Source organism: Pteropus medius, unplaced genomic scaffold (assembly GCF_902729225.1).
Source record: "Pteropus medius unplaced genomic scaffold, Ma_sr-lr_union100, whole genome shotgun sequence".
In the NCBI taxonomy this organism is placed as follows: Eukaryota; Metazoa; Chordata; class Mammalia; order Chiroptera; family Pteropodidae; genus Pteropus; species Pteropus medius.
Window position 1 is genome coordinate 23,122,598 of NW_024354502.1, and position 14,837 is coordinate 23,137,434.

The 14,837-nt window shown below is 39.0% G+C and overlaps 2 protein-coding genes, 1 non-coding gene and 1 pseudogene across 5 annotated transcripts in view; 2 read left to right on the forward strand and 2 right to left on the reverse strand.

Annotated features, from left to right (window-relative positions):
- The first annotated feature begins 5,141 nt into the window (after positions 1–5,141).
- RPL30 (ribosomal protein L30) lies at positions 5,142–8,610 on the forward strand. The gene is made up of 5 exons (XM_039853491.1): positions 5,142–5,250; positions 5,359–5,411; positions 5,680–5,825; positions 7,462–7,592; positions 8,510–8,610. The coding sequence occupies exons 2-5, from the start codon at positions 5,391–5,393 to the stop codon at positions 8,557–8,559; spliced, it is 348 nt and encodes a 115-aa protein (XP_039709425.1). The 5' UTR covers positions 5,142–5,250; positions 5,359–5,390; the 3' UTR covers positions 8,560–8,610.
- LOC120595860 (uncharacterized) lies at positions 6,403–6,521 on the reverse strand (annotated as a pseudogene).
- On the forward strand, positions 8,214–8,346 carry LOC120595920 (small nucleolar RNA SNORA72). Its single transcript, XR_005651032.1, has one exon. It is a non-coding gene; the product is annotated as a small nucleolar RNA SNORA72 (small nucleolar RNA).
- A 4,010-nt stretch (positions 8,611–12,620) lies between the features above and the next one.
- MATN2 (matrilin 2) overlaps positions 12,621–14,837 on the reverse strand; it is a 132,006-nt gene continuing 129,789 nt past the window's right edge. For all 3 annotated transcript variants that reach the window (XM_039853489.1, XM_039853486.1, XM_039853488.1), the window contains exons 18-19: positions 14,675–14,773; positions 12,621–13,166 (exon numbers count right to left, since the gene is read on the reverse strand). In XM_039853489.1, coding sequence (XP_039709423.1) covers positions 13,111–13,166; positions 14,675–14,773 — 155 coding nt within the window. In that variant the 3' untranslated portion in view covers positions 12,621–13,110. The remainder of the gene's footprint in view (positions 13,167–14,674; positions 14,774–14,837) is intronic.

Sequence of the window (14,837 nt, forward strand, 5' to 3'; positions counted from 1 at the left end):
GTATTTAGGTTTTCAAACTTAAAAAAGCTGAATAGAAGAATGAACACCTGTATATCTTCCACTTAAAATTAACAGTTGTTAAGACTTTGCTACATTTGCTCTACCTACCTGTTTATAGACACTTATTTTAGCAATTTGAAATTAAGCTGCAGATATCCATATTTCATCTGTAAATACTTTAACATGTATCTCTTTTATACTAAGGACATTCTCTGTATGACTGAAAGTAGCTATTTTTAATAGTAATAGTAACCTTCTAACACAGGGTCAGCAAACTGTGGCCTGTAGACCAAATCCAGCCAGCTGCCTGATTTTACAAATAAGGTTTTATAGAAACACAGTCATGCCCATTCATTTACATACTGTCTGTGGCTGCTTTTGTGCTACACCAGAGTTGAGTAAGTAGTTGGCACAGAGACCATACTACATGCAAGCAGTATAATAACCTAACTCTACTCGTTTGGTTAATTTCACAAGTTTGAATAAACTGTGAGATGACCTACAGTACAGACCTGGGTACAGGTACTTACCCTAGCTCTGACAACACACTAGAGATGGAAACTTGAGAATAAAAATGTTACTTCTAAGACTTTTTGTGATTGTTAAATAAAATAATACAGGTGAAAAGTTGTCATCCAAACCTGTAGAGAATTTTTGTAAGAATTTATCTGAGCCAAACTGACATGTGCCTGAGAGCAAGAGCTCAAATGTTCCTGAGAATAACAGTTTTGCACTTTCTTTTATGCATCTGAAATTAAGGAGATGTAAGGAAGAGAATGCAAGGCAAGGATTGGATTGCAGGATAGTTAACACAATTATGTGCTCTCTGGAGGGTTACCACCCCCTTCCAGGGGTATTCTGGCATTTCGAAGGTGTGTTAACCTAGATGCACAAAAACAATGGCCAGAGCTGGCTTAAAACTTTTCACTTAAGAAGTTACAGTCCTGGAGCTGGTTAAAATGGCATAGCTGATAAGAGGCTTTGTTCATTCCTCTGTGACCAAATCAAAGTTGTGACAGAAACAAAGAGCAAACAGCAAGAAAAGTCACCTGGGATCTAGACGAACAGCAGCACTACAAATAGGAGAAGAAAGAATCAATGTGCAACTAGAAGGTAGGAGGGCGTGGCTGCCCCGTGTGCAGCAGCGGCAATTGGCAGTGCAGACGCCTCTTAAAGGGACCATGTCCGCTAGTGGACTTTCAGTGACAGACCTGCTTGCTCTGAACAGGGCCGGATCAGTTGCTCAGGGGGCACCAGGGACTTACAGGGGAATACTGAGTTGTCGGAGTGAGAGCCAAAGGTGAGGCTTTCTCCTGGACAGAAGTACTGGTGACATCCATTGTTCCTCTGCTGAGCCCTCCCCGCTCCCAGTGTGAGGATACAGTGCCACCATAGCTGAGACATCATCAAACTAGATAATAGAGGTTGCTCAGCCCAGAATATTCCCTGAAACTCTGCCTCCCCTAACTCGTGGCTCCACCTAAGCCACATCCAGGTGTGTCCTCGACGAGTCAGGTGCTTCTTGCCGAGCAGTGCCAAGACTCAACTGTTGGCAGCTGGCCTCGTTTTCTGGCGTGGTTTCTTGAGGCAACTGTAAGCACAGCATCTGTGGATTGCTTGCTGAATCTTAACAGGTGGCTCCGAGGGGCACAGGCTGGGGCTAAACTTGGCCTGCAGCTGAACCCCTCTCAGGACTGTGCCACTGGACACCTACCACACAAAGCCATACTAATAAGACTGGCAGACGTAGCTTTGCTTAGTACACAGAAACAGACAGAGAAAGGCAGCCAAAATGGGAAGACAAAGAAGCAGAAACCATATAAGAGAACAGAACAGAGATCCAGGAATAATGGAGTCAAGCAATCTAACAGATGCAGAGTTCAAAACACTGGTTATAAAGATGCTCAATGAACTTATGAGAAGGGTAGATGAACTCAGTGAGAACTTCAACAAAGAGATAAAAAACATAAAAATGGAAATGGAAATTATAAAAGAGAACCAGTCAGAAATGAGATGAAGAGTATATTAGATGGAATAAACAGAGTGGATAAAGAAGAGGATCAAATCACCAATATAGAGGATGGGGAAGCCAAGGACACCCAATAGGAATGGCAAGGAAAAAAAAGCCAAGACTATAATAGTAATAATTTGAAGAGCCTATGGGACACTATTAATGTGCTGGCTGAAAAATTACTGCTTGGCTATCACCCGTGGGAACATAACGCTCTAACAATAAGCTTTCTGCTTCTGTACCCCTGCTTGCACAATTGACCTGTGGGGTGACAGCTGGTAAAAAGAAGAAAGATAGACTTGTGTGTTCAAACAGGATAGAGAATAAGGGTTTATAGCTTAAAAACCCTGTACCTCTACATTTCAGGGCTGCTTAATTTGGGGTCTGCATACCCCTGGCAGACCCAGCTGGCTGAATAAAGAGTGTGCTTCCTATAACTCACTGATTTCTGGTGGTCCGTGTGTCTATCAGGGGCTGGCGGCTACAACATTAAATGTAAAAATATCCGTGTCATAGGGGTACCTGAAGGAAAACAAGATGTTGAAGAGCTATTTGAAGAAATAATGAAGGAAAACTTCCCTCACCTGGTGAAGGAAATAGACATACAACCCCAAGAAGCTCAGAAAGTCCCAAGAAAGAGGAACTCAAAGAGGTCCACAGCAAGACACATCATAATTAAAATGCCAAAGGTTAAATACAAAGAAAGAATATTAAAAGCAGCAGGGGCAAAGCAGTTAGTTACCTACAAGGGCGCACCCATAAGACTGGCAGCTGATTTCTCAAAAGAAACTATGCAGGACAGAAGGGCTTGGCACAAAATATTCGATGTGATGAAAACCCAAGATATAACAAAGAATACTTTATCCAGCAAAGCTATCAGTTAGAGTTGAAGGACAGATAAAGATTTTCCCAGACAAAAATAAGCTAAAAGAATTTATCAACACCAAGCCAGTATTACAGGAAACGTTGGAAGGACTTAAGAAAAAACATGTACCAAAAACAGGAATAAAGAATGGTAATAACTACATTCCTATCAATAAGTACCTCAAATGAAAAAGAATTAAGTGCTCCAACCAGAAGACAAAGTTGCTGAATGGATAAGAAAACAAGACCCTGACATATGCTGCCTACAAGAGACTCACTTCAGATGAAAAGACACACACAGACTAAAAGGGGATGGAAAAAGATATTGCCTTGCTAGACCTAGAGGGTATGGCATTGAATCAAATGGGTCGGATAAAGACAAATATCACATGATCTCACGTACATGTGTAATCTAAAGAACAAAATAAACAAAAATGACAACAAAAGTGTAAACTCATATAGAGAATATTGAGGGATACTAGATGGGAGGGGGGTTGATGGGAAAAAAAGGCAAAGGAAGTAAGAGGTACTAATGGTTATTCGCACAATAAACATGGAAATATAGAGTGTAGAATGGGGAAGACGGTTAATAATGTAATAAATATATAAGGAGGAAGAAGGGTACTAAGAAAAAAGAGTTCATATCAGCATTGTTAGTAATTGAAAACAAACCAAATATCCATTGACAGGTGAATGTATATGTTATATTAACACAGTGGGATATTACATAGCAGTGAAAATGATGAACTACGGCTCCGCACAACAACATAGATGAATCTTAGAAACATGATATCGAGCTGCAGAAGCAACATGCAGAAAATGTCATAAGATATATTAATTTCTGGAAGTTCTAAAAAGAAATAAATAATACATTAAGAAAATATATAGACCAAACAAAACTGTTCAAATAGATATGAAAATGGTAACATTCAGGTTAGCGTTTTCTTCCTCTGGAGAGGGAAATGAGAATAGGGTAGAAAAGGAGTGGCTCAGGTATGTGCAAAGGTATTAGTGACCAGGTAAACTTCTGAGTTTAAAGCTATCTGTTTTAACTGTTTCATTACACACAGACACTTTTTGAGCAAATATTATTTAAAAATTTAAAAAAGAAAAACTTTGATTTAGTAAACAAGACTACTATTAAAATGCCAGTTTTAAGGAACAAAATATTCAGTGAAATTTTATTCAAATCTGCATCTCTTGTTATTTCCAAAGTGTTCTGATGCTTAGGATGAGAAAAGAATGTTTTAAAGTTTTTTGGGTAAGCCACTCTGCATCCCTCCAGCTATGCATCCTTTTTTTAAAAAATCTCATTACAGAAATATTACACATTAATTATATAAAATGTGATTACAGAAAAGATATTAAAATCACTTGTAATCTCATCACCAAAAAAAAAAAAAAGTTACAGGCAGGCTTAAGGACCACCATGACCTGCCCAGTTAAATTTATGATCAGATCACCCCATGAGGTTACTTTCCATGGAACCCGGCCCCCCCATCCCCTTTCATTTTATTTGCACTATGGAGCATAGCTCTGGTACACTTCAGTTATCCCTTTTTTTCCTTTTTTTTTTTTTTGGCTCCTCTTCCTACTGACCTCCAGGGCACCATGACAGCAGAAATAGCTTATCTACTGGGCTAATTTTACTTTTTTTAATTTTTGGTGGTAGTGGTGGGCACTTTCTGTACCTAGTATTTTGAGTGACCTGTCGCAGGACTCTAATGTTCCCAACAAAAAGATTTTTAAAATTAAAACTGTTTATTGCTCTCTTTGCAAATTCGGCTTACAAATTGACAGCAACAGGGCCATTAAAAGAGGTGAGTTGGACTAGCCGGCTTGGAGCGCCGCCGTTCTCTTGAAGGACCCTTAACTTGGGCGGGGACAGGGGAGTGCACGCAGCAGCTTGAGCCCCGGCGGAACTGACAGCGGAGAGTACAGCTGGAGGCTAAGGCACCGGGGTCCTCCCCGTTCCCCCAGAGCCCCACTTTCTGGTAGAGATGACAGCAGCACTAAGACCATGGTCTACCCGCCGCCGCCTCTTCTCGCCGCTCCTCCCGCTTCACCCTGAGCTGGCTTCTCCAATACCGGCTGAGAACAACAATCTTCAGTTTCTCAGTCTACAGCTGGGAGCGACAGAGTAACGTAGCGCGGAGAGGTTGAAGCCAGAACCACCGGCAAATCTTACTGCTCCACCGCTGGTCTAATTAGCGGTACCTATAGCAACCGGCGGCGGCCCTTCCTTGTTGCCTCGCCTCTTCCGCTTGCAATTTGCTTCCGCTTCCGGTCCCGGAATCCCGGCTGGGCCTTGTAGAGCTTTGCATTGTGGGAACTCCTTCCTTTCTCCCTCCCGGCCATCTTGGCGGCTGCTGTTGGTGAGTGGGCTCCACCATCCCGAGCTTTAGGCAGCAGCTAGAGCCTCGCAGGTTGTCGTTTGGACCTCTGGGTTGTAAACTTCCTGTCCTTTCTTCTGTATGTTTTAGGTTGGGGGCCGTCCCGCATCTAAGGCAGGAAGATGGTGGCCGCAAAGAAGACGGTGAGTGAAGCGGGGCAGGGCAGGAAGCCGTTTCACGTGGAGAGATGAGTCTGGCCGGGGCGGGTAGATCTGAGCTCACTGGGGAATCAGCATGTCACTGGCATTTAGGGTGTCCTAAAAGGAGCCCGTGACGTCTTTTCAATGACTTGGGACGCTCGATTTCGAAGGTTTTGTAAAAAGGGCCCGGCTTCCAGAAAGCTGGATCCAGTTTTGAAGTGGTCACATACAAGGCCTTCATGAAGGTCCATGTTGAATGTTTGCTTTGTAGAAAAAGTCCCTGGAGTCTATCAACTCTAGGCTCCAACTTGTTATGAAAAGCGGAAAGTACGTACTGGGGTACAAGCAGACTCTGAAAATGATCAGACAAGGCAAAGCGAAACTGGTCATCCTCGCCAACAACTGTCCAGCCTTGAGGTAGGTAATCGAAAGAACCTGAAGTGTGTGTCCTGCGAATTCACCGTAAACGAATATCCAGATTGTAAACTTGTAACATGGGTTGCATGAACTCGATTTTATGTAAATTTGTTTTAAAGCGAACACTTGCGGAATGATACACGTTTGCTACTGTGGTGTTTGCACCTTGATCCCCCTTTCCTTCCCAGTCATGCTTTCTCCTTGTGTAAGCTAATCTTACGGGAGAAATTTGGCAAAAGGGGTAAAAAAAGCAAGGTGGAGGGAAGCACAGAAATGTAATTTGTTTTTCCATGTGTTTTATTTCTTGCCTTTGGTCATTCTTTCAGCTTTGAGATGCTTTAAAAGTTCTACATTGTATGAATTTGTTTTAGTGTGGAAAGGCTAGATAAAGTTCAGGCTGACCAATGGAGTTGCAGGCCATCATAGAATCACCTAGTTCATCCTGTGTCAATTCTCTGAGCCAATTTTTGCTTGATTTAATTTTTATTATTATTTTTTTAGGCGAAGCAACCCTTGGTTGATCTCACAGATTGCAAGGATTTTGTCAGTTTACAATCCCTTATTTTTTATTTTTTTACGCCTATAGCACCTGGTCTTCCTAGCTGGTCTCCCATCCAAGTACTAACCAGGCCGAACCCTGCCTAGCTGCTGAGATCAGACGGGATTAGGCTTGTTCAGGGTGGCATGACCGTAGATCTGATTGTTTTAAAATTGAACTTAGTGGGAATTGTAAACAAGTTAAACTTATGTATTGCAGAATATAAGCCATGGTATCAGCCCCAGCCCACACTGATTTTCTATGATATGCATAATGTCAGCATTTTATAGGATGTCGGTACTTACAGAGTGCTGTCTCTATCCCATCCCATAATTAGGTCTTATTTCAACCTGTCTTTCAAGCCTACATTCTATAGCAGTGCTTTTCAAACATGAATGTCCACACAGTAACATGAGTGAGCTTGTTAAAAAGGTTCTGATTTTGAGTCTCAGATGGGGCCTGAGATACTGCATTTCTAACAAGCACCTTGTGACACTACTGTTGGTCTATGGATCTGCACTTTGAGTAGTGGGAAATTTCTGTTAGAACTCCGTTCAAGTTTTTAAAACCATTAATAGCTATCTACTCAATTGACAAGAATGTTAACTCAGTGTAAGAAATATCACCCCCCGCTCTGTCCCCGCCCCGTCTAGGATTCAGAGCATCAGAGGGTGAGAAATGGACTATCTTTTAAAGATAATGTGGTTTCGAATTCCGGATTCTGCACTTATTCTGCACCTCAGTTTCTTCATTAGTAAAAAAAAAAAGAGTACTTAATATGTTATGGGAATTATGTGAAGTGTCTGGCATGTAGTAAATGCTAAGTAAATAATGGTTTTATTTTGCATCCTACCCTCTTCTCCATGAGCATAGATACTGTGTTAAACATAGGTGTTCAGTAGACACTTGCTAATTATCTCATCTCTTGTAAGGGATCCAAGGAAAGAATGGTTTGTACTAATGTAATTTTTAAGAGTAATAACTGGCTTAGTTACTTTGGAAGGCCTCACCAACATTAAAACTAATGAGAGAATAGTAACATTTAGTTTGTCACTGGTATTGCATTCATTTATTTGCCTTTTTTTTGGGTTCCTAAAGGAAATCTGAAATAGAGTACTACGCCATGTTGGCTAAGACTGGTGTTCATCACTACAGTGGCAATAATATTGAATTGGGCACAGCGTGTGGAAAATATTACAGAGTATGCACACTGGCTATCATTGATCCAGGTATGCTTTTGAAATCATATTTTCCCCTATTTTTCCCCTTTACAATGTAATGTATGTAGCTGGTATATAGATGTCTTTGGTTCTTGAGTTCAGATGGTGAGAATTTGTATATATCAAGGGATATCCTGTAGTTCTATTCCATAGAGAATTGATAACGAATGTCAGTCCATTGGCTTTGTGATAAGTGAATTTTTTAAAAATTTGAGATCATGGATTTCGTTTGATGAAACACCTAAGAAATAATGACTTAGGACCTTGGTAAAAGGTGAAATTATAAAAGAATAAACAGGTGAAATGGAGGAAAGTAATCTTTACTGGCTGCTTGAGAAACAGAAGAGTTAAATCGGGTGAAAAAGAAATGTCTTCAAATACAGTTGGCTCTTGAACAACACAGGTTTGATCTGCACAGGTCCACTCATACATGTAGTTTTTTCACTGGGTTTCACATCCATGGATTTACCAACGACAGACCAAAGACAGTATTTTTGATTTGTGGTTGGGAATCCATGTATGCAGGAGGCCGACTTAAGCTACCTGGGTCAGTGCTCCTGATTCCTTAGTTGTCCAATGAATCACACATCTCATTTTGAACTTAGGAATTTTGAATTAATTCATAAAATATTGCGAATATTCTCGCTGTTCTGATTTCGTAATAATCAGGGCAGGCTAAACATTCGCTATATTAAGAACCATGCATGTGTCCCCAGACCTAGTTCTTTTCCTAGGTCTGGTTTTATAAATGCTGGTGATAGACCAAGTGTAATTTATATGATACATCTTAAGTGGGAAATGGTCTGACTCTAGGTGACTTCGATCAGCCTCAAGAAATGACAGTACAGCCAGTAAAATAACTCGAAGATAACCACTGCTAATTGCCATTAAATGAATTGTAAAAATATTATTGTTTTATTTTCTAGGTGATTCTGATATCATTAGAAGCATGCCAGAACAGACTGGTGAAAAGTAAATCATGCAATTTTTCTTTAATAAAATGGGGCAGAGCTTGTTTTAAAAACTGCGTTTGTTTCGGTTATTTTTATATATTTTTGTTTCAGTACACTTTGATTATACAGGTGGTGGCAAGACTTTTGGATTAAGAGCTGTACATCCCAATTTCCACTTTCCCATTTTTGTAAAGGGTGTGCACTGAGTTCCTTTCTTGTACTGGAAATTTTCATAATTCCAATCTCAGAACATTGTTGGCATTTTATAGTTGAATGTGTTTGAGGGGCAACAAGGTTCAAAACCCAGAATTTAACCAGAGTTGCAGTTTATAGTCCAGTTTAAATCTCACAAATCTGAGTAGCAGAGAGGAATAAATGAAATATATTCCCTCCTACCCTGAATTTTGTCACTGAATATTGCATCTCCCAAATATGTCCTACGGAGTCCTTTTCCTACATCTGTTAATATTCAGAGGAATTAATTTAAGGGAAATTATTGATTTACATATACCGTGGTTTACAGATTTGAATGGTGCTGGTAGGCTATACCTTACACAGTCTGTGCTCAAGCTCTAAGGGAGGTTGCAGAAGTATCAGAAATGACAGTGTCTTTTGGACTTAAGAATCAGCTTGGTCAAGAGGTTTTTGGTGGTAGATGAGAGAGGAGATGAGGATGTTTTCAATATATCAGGAAAGTCAAATGTTGCTGAACTTGGAGTCAGAAGACTCCCTCTTATAATAGCTAATTAACAAGGGTGAGTGAGATTCCCAGTTTCACAAGTGAGGGAATTGGTCTCTTTCAGGTTAACATTTCATGATTTTAGTTTGTGTCTGAAGTTAGTCTGAGCTTATGGATGTAATTCGGAGAGTGTATCTGTTAACAGGAGTAGAGTTTTACTGGTGGTTCGGTTACTCAATATTTCTCAGTTAGAGAGCACTAACATTATTCAGTGGGACAGTTCTTTGTTGTGGAGGGATGTGGATATTACAGGCTATTTTTCATTTCTGGTTTTCCTTCCATGTCATTCTATGAGAACACTTCTAAATGTCACCCCGCGTTTTCAAATTAACATCTCCTGGTTAAGAGCTACAGAGTTATAAGAAATTTATAAATGTTCTAAGGTGCTCATATTTACATATCCAGACACTGGTGTGCCCAACGGAGTTTAAAATGGTGGAAGTCATTTTCCTTGATAAGAATTGCTTGGTCAGACTACTGCTGGTCTCAGTGCTATTAGTCTTTTTCTATGGTTCAAAATGTTTCAGTCTTGTTTAAGGAAATTCATATATTTTATAATTTTCCTCCTACCTGGTCAATTTCTCCTTTCACATTGACCTAGCCCCGCTCTTTGGGTTCTTTGTCCTCCAGGTTGACTAGTTTCAATTTAATTTTTTGAGGGGCATTGACCCGAAGAATACAATATTGTAGGTGCTGGCATACCAGTTCTTTGCAATGCTTCTGTCGCATGACTTTGTGGCTCCAGGTATTTTGGAATGATGGATTTTAGAAAATAATTGCTTTCTAAGGCCTTCTTCTAGGTAATGAGAATATGCAATAAGATCATTTGGCTTTTACCTTTTTATATGTGCTTTTTTGTGCACTCGCCGTTGTTTCAGTGAGAAAGGACCTTAAAGTTCAGAGAAGAGTTTAAAACTAGTAGATAGGAAACACCTCACTCATTCTGGTCGGAGGCAGCTGTGGTGACGTGCCATTAAAGTGCTGCCAGAATTAGAAAATGCCACTAGTCAAGAAGATCTGGGAAGGTCTCAGATATTTTAAAATATTCCCTACTTTCATTTTATTACAATGAAAGTAATGTGTTTGGGTAGAAAGCTGTATGTAGGGGACTGCAGGAAGTCCCAGCCAATTGGGTTTAATCCATACCTGTACTGAGAGAGGAAAGCTCCAAAGAAGAGGTTGTATGTTGTGGAGTATGTTCATTGCAATCTAAATGGTGTGGCAGGAACAAAAGGTGTAAAGAGGAGAAACGAAATTTCAGGCTGGTCATGAATGCAGTTAGTTGGAGCTTCTGGAACATGGTCATCTGGTTCTGGTTCGTGGAAAATGGTTCTCTTTGATCTTCTGTCTTGCAACTCATTCCCAGTTATACCTTAGACTTGCCGCTCCTGCTTGCAGGGGCATCTGGTTTCCCTCCTCCCTCCTCCTGCTTTTCAGGTCACCCCAACATCCACTTCCAGTCTAGATCAGGTGTCTCTGAGTTACCAGAGAACCTTTTTTATGGCATTAATCATATCTGTCTCATTAAACTAAGGTCCCAGAGGATAGGGACTCAACATTTTCAACTTTATATCATTTATTATGTGACTAACATATGATAAACTAAAAAATACCAGAATAAATAATGACTTTTAGGGCTTAAACATTTATTTCTCATTGATAGGCTTGTGACTTTCTAGTCCAGAATTTTTTCATTTTGATAGGTTTTGAACATCTTGTACATTTCCTATTATTTAATGTATTACCTCCTACTTGGTTTGCTTCAGAAGATAATTTAGGAGTGGAAATGTGCCCAAGTACTTTCTTCAGGTGAGCAAAGAATTCACTCAACATATCCTTATGTGTTACCATATTAGTGTCAGATGCTGCTGAAGAATAAAAACTAGCTAGTATTGAGCATTTCAAATGTTAGATTTAAAGTAGTTAAAGTAGTATGCATGTTAACCCATTTAATCCTCCTGACAATCCGTTGAGATAGTACTATTAGTCCCATCTGTTAGGATCAGGGCTTGAAAAGCTCACACAATAATCAGCTGGAATACAGAAACCTTAATACCTGAGACGTACAGATAGCAAAATAAGGAAAATAGAGAAATATTTCAAATTTTAGACAATCTTTAAAGATCTTGGATTATTCTGTAAATTAGATGAATTGGTTGGAGGCCTTTGTTTCCCTTGAACATATTTTTCTTACCAAGTGTTTAAAAGCTTAAAAACAAAAAACAAAATGGGAGCAGGGGCAGTCTACAGCCACTAGAGGGAGCCAGAACTCAACAGAAAGTGAAGCTAATTGAGCTAATCGGAAGCAATGCCTGAAGGATGATTACATCTCCAAAGGTAATGCCACCCCAAATCAATAATTTACTTCCTAATGAAAATATGCTTTGGAGATCAAGTGGATGACTCATAAAATGAAGGTTTAGTACTTTTTGAATCACAACTAAAAGTTGTGATACTTGGAAAGAATCAGACACAATTAAGGCTTAGATATTCTCCCCACATACCACACTGCCCTTTGAGAGGACATTCTAATGAAAACACTTGTCTTGAAATATTTAAACATAAGCTTATTCAAGGTATTTTGTAAGGCATTTGGCCCCAAAAATCCATGGGAAGGATGTTATTTTGGGTGTCCATTTTATAACGAAGCTGCCACCGGTAGTGTTTTCTTGCTGCTCTAGGTGCCATGAACTGATACCTTGAAGACTCTTGATCTTGTCTCTTCCCACTTTATTTTCCCAGGGACAACCACTATTGTGTGTATATCCTTCCAGAACATTTCTTAAATGTACATATTTGTGTGTCTAAACAACTAGTAATGTTTGTGGGTTTTTTTAATGTACAGGAATGGTATACTAAATATACCCTGCCATTGGCTTCTTAAATTAAACATTTTTCAGTTTAACCACACATACATGCAGCTTTAGTGTATTGCTTTAAAAAATGTCTAGTATTTCTGAGATATATGCCACAATTCATTAGTTATCCTTATGATTAGGTTATTTCTAACTTGTTACTTTTATACACTCTAGTAACATTCTTGTATAGGTCATATACATGCTAAAATGCAATGGCTACAGCATAGGGTTGTGTACATTTTCAGTTTTACTATGCACTGATTACTCTCCAAAGAGACTGTCCATTTGCTTTCTCACTCGCAGTGTACAAAAGCCCCAGATTTCCACCACCTCACCAACACATGTTATAGTCAGACATACTAATTTTTGCCAAACTATTGTTTTAACCTGCATTTTCCTGATTACCAGTGAAATTCAACATTTTTTCATATGTATATTGGCCTTATCTCATGTATCTTTAAGTCAAACAATTATACACAGGCTACCATTCTCTGAAGTAGTGAATTTTAATACTGTATAAAAAAAAATCCAACTTGTTATACAAGTCCATGTCCTATGATTTTATGCATACATCCATATACATATATCAAGGTAAAGTCCAATACAAAAAAACAGCTTTTCCTATGGCCAGTGTTCTACAGAAGTAAGACCTTGCAAACTATTTCGTAGTCAGATGAGATTGCAACACTAAGGAGAGGCAGAAGCAAATCTTGGCCATTATGTTACAGAGTATCTTTGCCTAGCTTATTCTCACTTGGTAAACTTTAGGATTCTGAAAGATTCTTTTTCTCAGTAAATTTATACAAGTTAGTGTCTACTTTTTGCCCTTGTTCTATAGCAAACCAGCTTTCTCAGTACTAATTATATTTTACTTTACAACCTTACAGAATTAATGATAGGCTGAGCTTTAGGGCTCTGAACTGCTTTCATTTTAATTGTTGATACAATGACGTACAAATACAGAGTATTTTGAATCTTCATCTGTATCTCAGGCGATTTTCCAGGGCTTCCATTCTCTGTGTCATTTCTTCTAGTAAATCTCATATTAAGGAAGATGAACCTGAACTGTATTATTTTTATTTACATTCAAATATAACTTGATTTATCTACATAAAAATTTGTTCTAAAAAAATAAGGCTTTGTTTTTTTCCCTTTCTGTTAAGTATTTTAAAACCCTGACTTGTAAATTCACAGTAACTAATTTAGCACGTGCTACCAAGATAATCATTTTTCAGGTTAAATACTTTTTAAATATCCATGTGCAGATGGTTCAGTTCAAATTCTTTTTAATTTTTAATTCTAGTCACACCTCTGTTGCTTATAAATTAGTTTGCCATAGCACACCTCTATGAGCCAGAATTCATAGGTGGGAATGTGGTAAAGAGAAGAAAACAGGGCTTTGGAAACTAAGACATCAGTTTTCACCCATGCCAGATATGGCCAAAGGGTAGCAACCTGGAAGACTTCCAACCTATGCTTTTATATATTAAAACTTTCTTAGTCTCCTATGAAGTAGACCCTCAGAACTGAGGTGGGAAAATGAAGAGGAAGGAGCATTAGAAGCAGCACTTGTCTTCCACGCTTGCAGGCTCCTTAATACCCTCCACCTGCCCCCCTGGTGGCAGAATGAGAGCCCAGATTCATTATCCATATTAACCACGGTCAGATTATTTTTCTTAGGGGAACACATTTTCAGTTTTCAGAAGGGAATTGGTATATGCTATTCCTTAGTATATAAACCCACTGGCATAGAGATGGCTGAGAATTAAACCATTTATTTCCCTATCGACTAGTTGACGCATGTTGTGTTAGATATCTGCCAACTTTAGTAAGCTGACTATAATCTTAAATTCAGAGCAGTTGGCAGGCTGTTCAGTGTGTAAAAGCACTAAATTCTTATTTCTCCATTATCCCAAAGCATTCCTTTTATTTGTAATATTGTTTTAATGAATCATTGGAGCCTGCTGTTCCCTCAGTGAAATGTTTCATCTTAAGAGTGCTGATATGAAAGATCTTTGCTGCCAAACCAAAAAGAAAAAGAAAAACTGTATCCCATTCCTCTAGAAACTAAACACTGACCAAATGAGGCTACAGTGTGTCTTGGGGCCAAAGAAAAGGTTTGGAGTTTAGATGGAGTTTGAAACCTCTTCATTCTAAAACATTCTTTGCCCATACATACTATACCTTTGGTATACTTAAGACCAGTATATATCCTCCATTTTCTGCCAGCAGAGAGGGAGTTAATTAAATATGTTTTTCTTCTTTACTTTGCATACTGACTGGCTGACTGGCCTTATTGCTAAATCCTCTAGAAGAGCAGACGGCAACTAAGTGTTTGCCCCTGGCCACTAAGCTTGGCTTGTCCTTGGCTCTCAAACAGCTATCAGGCTGTTTAAGAAGAACCACCTCTCCTGGAGTTCACTATTCTTGACTTTATGGAAGCGACTTCATTTGATATACCCCTACATACAGTATTTGTGACATTTTATAGTATTCTTTCCATTCCATTCCATACAGAAGCATAATACTAGAAAAGGATATAGCGTTGTGTTAATTTTCTTACTTCTTCATTTGCAAGGTTCTGGAACATTATAAGGTTTTCACATTTGCATTGATCAGGTTTTTCTTCCAAAGGACTTCCTGAGAAAGCAGATGGAAAGTGTTCATCTCTATAATCCACTAGACTTCCCAGATGCATAATAAT